Consider the following 6,376-nt stretch of genomic DNA (forward strand, 5'->3'; position numbering starts at 1 on the left):
TAAGAATAATAGTTTTTTTTTATAAATAATTTAGTGGAAAAGTTAAAATAACGAAATTAGCATCTGATTTTACTTTATTCACATGAGTTGTTTTCTACTAATGTCAAGTCTATATCAAACTTTTGAATATTATCCATATTTTTCAACAACTTGATCATGCAATCTCTTCTTGAAGACCTAATTTTATTTTAATTTGAAGATAATTTATTTTATTAGATTTATTTAAACCTAGATTTGACTTCATTCTTATGGTACATGAAATTATACATTCATAAAATTTCACTTTTACTAATACATTAAAAACCACCAAATGAAATTACACGACTCATCAAATATTGAACCACTAATATCCAAAATTTTGAACCACATATTATCAAAACAAATTTAAACCACCAAAATATTTTAAAATATTTCACATACGTAATTTTCCGATAAACTTTTTTTATTCTTGAAACAACTTCAAAAGTTTACACTACTTTTGTTTGGCTAATTAGAGGGCTCTCACAAAGAACTTATACCCTCGAGAACATAGGAAAATGATTAGGTGAAGAGCACCAGTAGCCATTATAACTAAATTCGCACACCTTAAGCTCTTAGATGATACATCAGATTTCAGCGAATTTTTTTTGGTTGTCTTCGTATGCGACTTAATTACTTAGAGCTATTGTTCTGGCTTCTAGATATCAAAATGTGATCATTTCATCCAAAATATATTACCTATTGTCCAATTACCCATTTGCTCTGACATCCAAAAAAGTTTGACAATTTTTCCAATACTTTTGCACAAATCCCCCAATAATCATTTGCTATTGACACCAATAAAGTTGCACAATTAACTTTTTTCTCAAAAAAATGGAAAGCTATTGATCCTATGGGTCCAATTCTGAGCATCAAAAAGTGGTCATTTCGTCTGAAACATATTGTCCTCTCATCCAATTTCCGATTTTCTTTGACAACCAAAAAATTTGCACAATTGATTCAATACTTATGCACAATGCCCCAATAACCATACGCTCTTGATATTAATAAAGTTATGCAATTGATCTAATTATTTTCTTTCCGAAAAAAGAAAAGCTATTGACTCACTTGATGAAATTTGCACAATTGATCCAATGCTTAGGTACAAATGCCGCAATAATCATACACTATTGGCATCAATTAAGTTTCATCTAGAGTGCTTCCAGATTATATTGTGTATGATTTTTTGCATCAACGTTTCGAATCACATTCCGTGATCCATCATCAAGATGAAAAGAGAGCATGCATAATGAGAAGATGGATCATGGAGTGTGATCTGAAACGTTGATGCAAAAAATCATACACAATCTATTCCGGAAGCACTCTAGATGATATCTAATGGATTGTGGAAACTTGATGTCTGTTATCAATTAAGGTGTACATTTGAGGTGATTACTAACCTTTTTTCCCCAAAAATGAAAAACTATCGACCCACGAGATGATTCTTTAGTAGACTTTCAATTAGTGAAATCAAATAGAAGATAATTAGAACATGGGCAGCAACTGATGCTCTTCCCCTATCACATAAGAGAGAGCACCCTCAAACGGTTATATTAACCCTTATAAATACAAGGGGGAATCGTTCCCACAAATACCGCAATAATCGTACACTATTGAAACTAAGTCATACAATTGAACTAATTACTTACTCTTTTCCCAAAAAATGGAAAACTATCGATCCTGGAGATACAATTATTTTGTCGACGTTCAATTAATAAAGCAGGGGGAAGGGGGAATGGTTAATATTCAGTAACTGATGCTCTTCCCTCAAACGGCTATATTAACCCTCGAAAAAGCAGGGGGAATTATTAGCTCCATAATTCCATGCAGGAGAATGGGTGGGAAAAACAGATCTCTATGACAGACCTGTTAAACCAACAACCTAGCTACTGTGGTCCACAATAGAAGGTAGGCCTTGGAAGTTTGCATGCGCGCTAGGAAATTATTAAAATCCTATCATTAGGACAAATCCCATCATGAGGACTGTGTTATCCACACTGGTGCCCCCCACTGCTTTGGATATACCCATCTTTACCATAAATAGCTGCTTGCGTCATGTGCACATGCCTTGGTATATCCAACTCACACTTGCACTCTAACACCAAAAATACTGTTACCAACATGAAGAATATTAAAAGTTTCAGTATCATGAACACATCTTTAGGAGAGCTGGTGCATAGAGCTCTTGGATGCTTTTCCTTTTCCTGTCACCTTTTTTTTCCATTAGGTTCTGTTCCAGATTTGTTTGAGTCTTTTTGTAATAATTGGCAATCATCTTTCCTAGGTAAAAGATTATATATCCCAATGGTTTTACGATCAAGATTTTTAAACAGTAAAAGTTTGTATCTGGTTTGACGACCAAGATTTTTAAGCAGTTACGAGATTGTATCACTCTATTTTAACACATTTTTTTTCAAATTCTAAGAATGGGAAGAGATAGATTTAAGACAGGATATATGGCAATAAAGATTGTACACTATCTAAGATCCGTAGTTATGACAACAAAGATTGTACACTATCTAAGATCCATGGTTATTCAGCCAACTAAACCGGCCTAGTATATAAGAAAAGTTTTTTAAAAAAAGTTAAAAGTTTCTTTTGTATGTCATACGTTTTAGTTGGCTGCATAGACATTTCCTTATCGAAACACCCTAGGATCTCAACCATCATATAACAAAATAGACTGTTATGTAATAATGGCCACACCCTTTTACTACTAATGACAAGGACCACCCATCTTAAGAACTGTCTAGATAAGAACCAGATAAGAACCAGATAAGCATCCATGAGAATGACAAGTTGCAGAAACCTAGCTAAACATTTTTATATGCCTGAAATTGAGTAGAGATAAGATTGACATGATTTTATATAATTAAATATGCAATAAGGGAAAAGAGTGCATATTAAACTATAGAATCGAATAGAGGAATAAGTGTATAATCCAAAGGATACTCCATGATATGAAACATGTCCCAAGCATAGGGTCATTGTCAGCCGGGCAAAGACATGATGGAGTAGCCGTGACTTCTCCATTATTCAATGACAAATTGTTCGATTGGCCCTGTAACTTTGCCCTATGACAGAGACAGCTTTCTACTTAAGAATCTACACTGATAATGTGTAGCCCCTGATTTTTGGAAAGGGAAAAGAAACCAGTAATCATAGACAGCTGTATGTTTTTAGATTATTTGGTGCAACCCTCATTATGCTAAACAAAAGAAAAAGCTGCATCAAGCACATGCTCATCTGACAGTGTTAAACTTGAAAGAGATTTCTAATTCCAATGAATGACTTGGACAACTGTCCACATATTGCTGCTTTTAGAAGAAGAATGCATACAAAACACCATAATTACAGTGATTAAACTCCTGCACTGGATTCCCCTGATATGAACAATACAGGGTAGGAAGATTCAAGAAACATATGAACAATTCTCCCACCTCTGTTAGAGAGGGGGATTGCTGGTTCTAAATACACTCATGCTTACAGTACTGCTGCTGATGCAACCATATTCACTCCAAAATACAGAAAAAACTTCCACCACCTTGCTGCCCTGCTGCTACAGAGAATAGCAAGTACTACTACAACACTACCACTCAGAGTTATGAATGAGAGAACTTTAACAAGATTGTTTGTACCCACTACTCTCTTCAACATGATGCCCCCCGGTCTCATCCAGTTCTTTACATACCCCTTCCATGAAAATTACTTACTTTAGGCCTACAGACTTAAAGACTTAACACAAACAACTGCAACTGCATCAGTGCTACTGCTTTACACATTGGGGTTGCTACGGAATGAGCCCAAAGCCTTTATGGCTGCTGCCCTTAGAATGTACTGGTGATAGAAAGCAGCTGCAAAAGCTCCAAGGAAGGGACCAACCCAGAAAATCCACTGCATAGAAAGCAAACATATTAGCAGGATTGATTATAACGGAGGCTGATTCTTCACAAGAGCACATCTTACTTTTATTAAAAACTTCTTTCCAAAAGTGGGAAATTTTATTGGGTCCTCTTCTGAATGATTCATCTACCCAACATTTTTTACAGATAGATTCATCGACCTAGCATGTCACTAAATCCTAATAATGGTCACTAAACAAGAATTCTCCTGATTTGCCTCTTGGAAAAGCTATTTTAGAATGACCAGGGCTTCTAGTTATGAGTTATGTTGACCATCACCATACTCTATACAAGACCACAACTTTTTCCAAAACACATAAATGAGTAATAAAAGAAGATGCAATGAAACCTACAGGGGCTTGAAACTAAAACACATGGTTTGTAACCATCAAAAGCTTGCTACTTACCTGGTCGTCCCAGATTTTATCATGACCATAAATTACAGCAGCTCCAAAGCTCCTTGCAGGGTTGATGCCAGTTCCTGTGATAGGGATGGTGGCCAAGTGTACCATGAAAACAGCAAACCCAATAGGCAATGGAGCCAAGACCTGCACACAAAAAACATTGTTTGATTATAACCCATATGGCAAAACAAATAAAATGACCCACAAATTCAATTCCTCCAGTGTTCTGCTCTCTAAGACAACAGGTGTTGACTGAACGCTTTATTATACAGTCCTATCCAGATTGATCTAAGATTAAAATCAAGTTCAAAATCAACAAAAATACAAGGTTAAAGGCAACATACAGGAACATGAGAGTCTCGGGCACTGCGTTTAGGATCAGTTGCAGAGAAAACAGTGTACACCAACACAAAAGTTCCAATTATTTCAGCACCCAAACCAGTACCCTTGGAGTAACCAGGGGCTACTGAGTTAGCCCCACCTCCATACATGTCATAGAAACTCTTCTGGAATGCCTTTACAAGTCCAACCCCACAGATGGCACCCAGACACTGAGCCACCATGTACAGAACAGCCCTTGGTAAGGACACCTTTCTAGCCAAAAACAGGCCAAAAGTGACAGCAGGATTGATATGCCCACCTGCAAACACAAAAGGATGTGCATCAGAAACGAAGCCCACAAGACCATTCTGACACTCCATTTGGTCGTGTCTCCAGTTCTTAACTAAAACTCAGATGGGTGGAACAACAACAGATTCAACACAAGACTACAGACCTGAAATACCAGCAGTGCAGTAAACCAGCACAAAGATCATGCCCCCAAAGGCCCAAGCAATACCCAGAATCCCAACACTTCCACAGTTTGCAGCAGTTCTCTTGTGACCAATCACAGTAGCAACTGTGATGTAAAGAAACAACAATGTAGCAATGAACTCAGCAATCAGAGCTCTGTAAAAAGACCAGAGCTTGAATTCTTCAAAATCCACCAGAGGTGCAGGGGGTGGGTCTGTGTAATCCTTGGCTGCAAGCCCCTGCTGCTCTACCACCTCCTTGCCTTCTTCCTTAGCCATGGCTCAAAATCAATCAACCCTCGACAAAAATTCCCTAAAATTCTCCTGCACAGAAAAATAATACCTGAGCAAATGATCAGAGCTTATGCAAAAAGGCCCCCTGCTCTGTTATTTATGGGGCTATGAGAGCTTAATTGCATGAGTGACGACAATGGCTTCATGCTGCCGCCCATAACCGCCTCTACATGTCATGCCCGGTCCCACCACCATACACGTCATGGAGGACTCCAAAGGTATTCCTTTCTCCCTTCACCCTACTGTAAATCCTATACTTAGCTAGCTACTTTCTGCCATGTTTTTCTGCTTATCTGAATTATGGGTTGTTCTTAATCTACGTAAAAAGACTCAGTACAGTGCAGTATAGAGCTCAGTATTTATGACTATCTCCCGTACTTGTAAGAGAAATTTATGGCCGTCGATCAGGCCCCAATTGCATGCTAGGTGTCATTATATCAGAGACTCCATATTAGTGAATTTCTCTCTGAATTTCGATTTCTCATAACAGTAAATTTTGGTTTTTTTTTATTTATAACGTTTAGATTAAAGGGGAAACGTGAGCTGGTGGTCCTTGTCAGTTTTTCCGTAACGTTTTATTCTCATTTATTGGAATGGCTTAATTATTGTGTCTAGGACAAAAGCTAATTAGGAAAGTTTTACAGAGTTTCATGGCAGTTCCATACGACTGACTGTAACTATTTAACAGAACAAAGCCTTCAATGTATTAAAGACACTTGTTAAATCACGTATATTTTAAAACTTACGTTCAACATCCGGAAATAGTGCATGGGATTTGACCACTACCTGTATCAATCAAATCAAATATAATTACCTCTTATTAAACATTTATGTTGATTAGAGTAGATGGGGCTAATCTCTACACAAAAATGTAGTTGTTATGAAAGCAAAAATCGTGTTAATGATGCAGTTTCATACAATTTTCACTATCTCAATTTTTGTACTCCATTTCATTAGTGCTGTTAAA

General features: G+C 37.0%; 1 protein-coding gene across 1 annotated transcript; it reads right to left on the reverse strand.

The window, feature by feature from the left end:
* Window positions 1-3,273: 3,273 nt before the first annotated feature.
* On the reverse strand, window positions 3,274-5,720 carry LOC131041107 (probable aquaporin PIP2-8). Its single transcript, XM_057974084.2, has 4 exons — window positions 5,100-5,720; window positions 4,669-4,964; window positions 4,328-4,468; window positions 3,274-3,912 (listed from the first exon to the last, which is right to left on the reverse strand). Exons 1-4 carry the CDS (start codon window positions 5,392-5,394, stop codon window positions 3,793-3,795), a joined length of 852 nt encoding a protein of 283 aa, XP_057830067.1. The 5' UTR covers window positions 5,395-5,720; the 3' UTR covers window positions 3,274-3,792.
* Window positions 5,721-6,376: the final 656 nt, after the last annotated feature.

The sequence above is a fragment of the Cryptomeria japonica genome, chromosome 11, assembly GCF_030272615.1.
Source record: "Cryptomeria japonica chromosome 11, Sugi_1.0, whole genome shotgun sequence".
In the NCBI taxonomy this organism is placed as follows: domain Eukaryota; kingdom Viridiplantae; phylum Streptophyta; class Pinopsida; order Cupressales; family Cupressaceae; genus Cryptomeria; species Cryptomeria japonica.

What these genes read in the sequence shown, in the direction of transcription:
- LOC131041107 (XM_057974084.2), bottom strand. Translation starts at nt 5,394, where the DNA reads ATGGCTAAGGAAGAAGGCAAGGAGGTGGTAGAGCAGCAGGGGCTTGCA. An exon ending in CTGCACTGCTGGTATTTCAG is followed by an intron (nt 4,965 to 5,099) that starts GTCTGTAGTCTT and finishes TTGTGTTTGCAG; the next exon opens with GTGGGCATATCAATCCTGCT. An exon ending in ATAAAATCTGGGACGACCAG is followed by an intron (nt 3,913 to 4,327) that starts GTAAGTAGCAAG and finishes CTTTCTATGCAG; the next exon opens with TGGATTTTCTGGGTTGGTCC.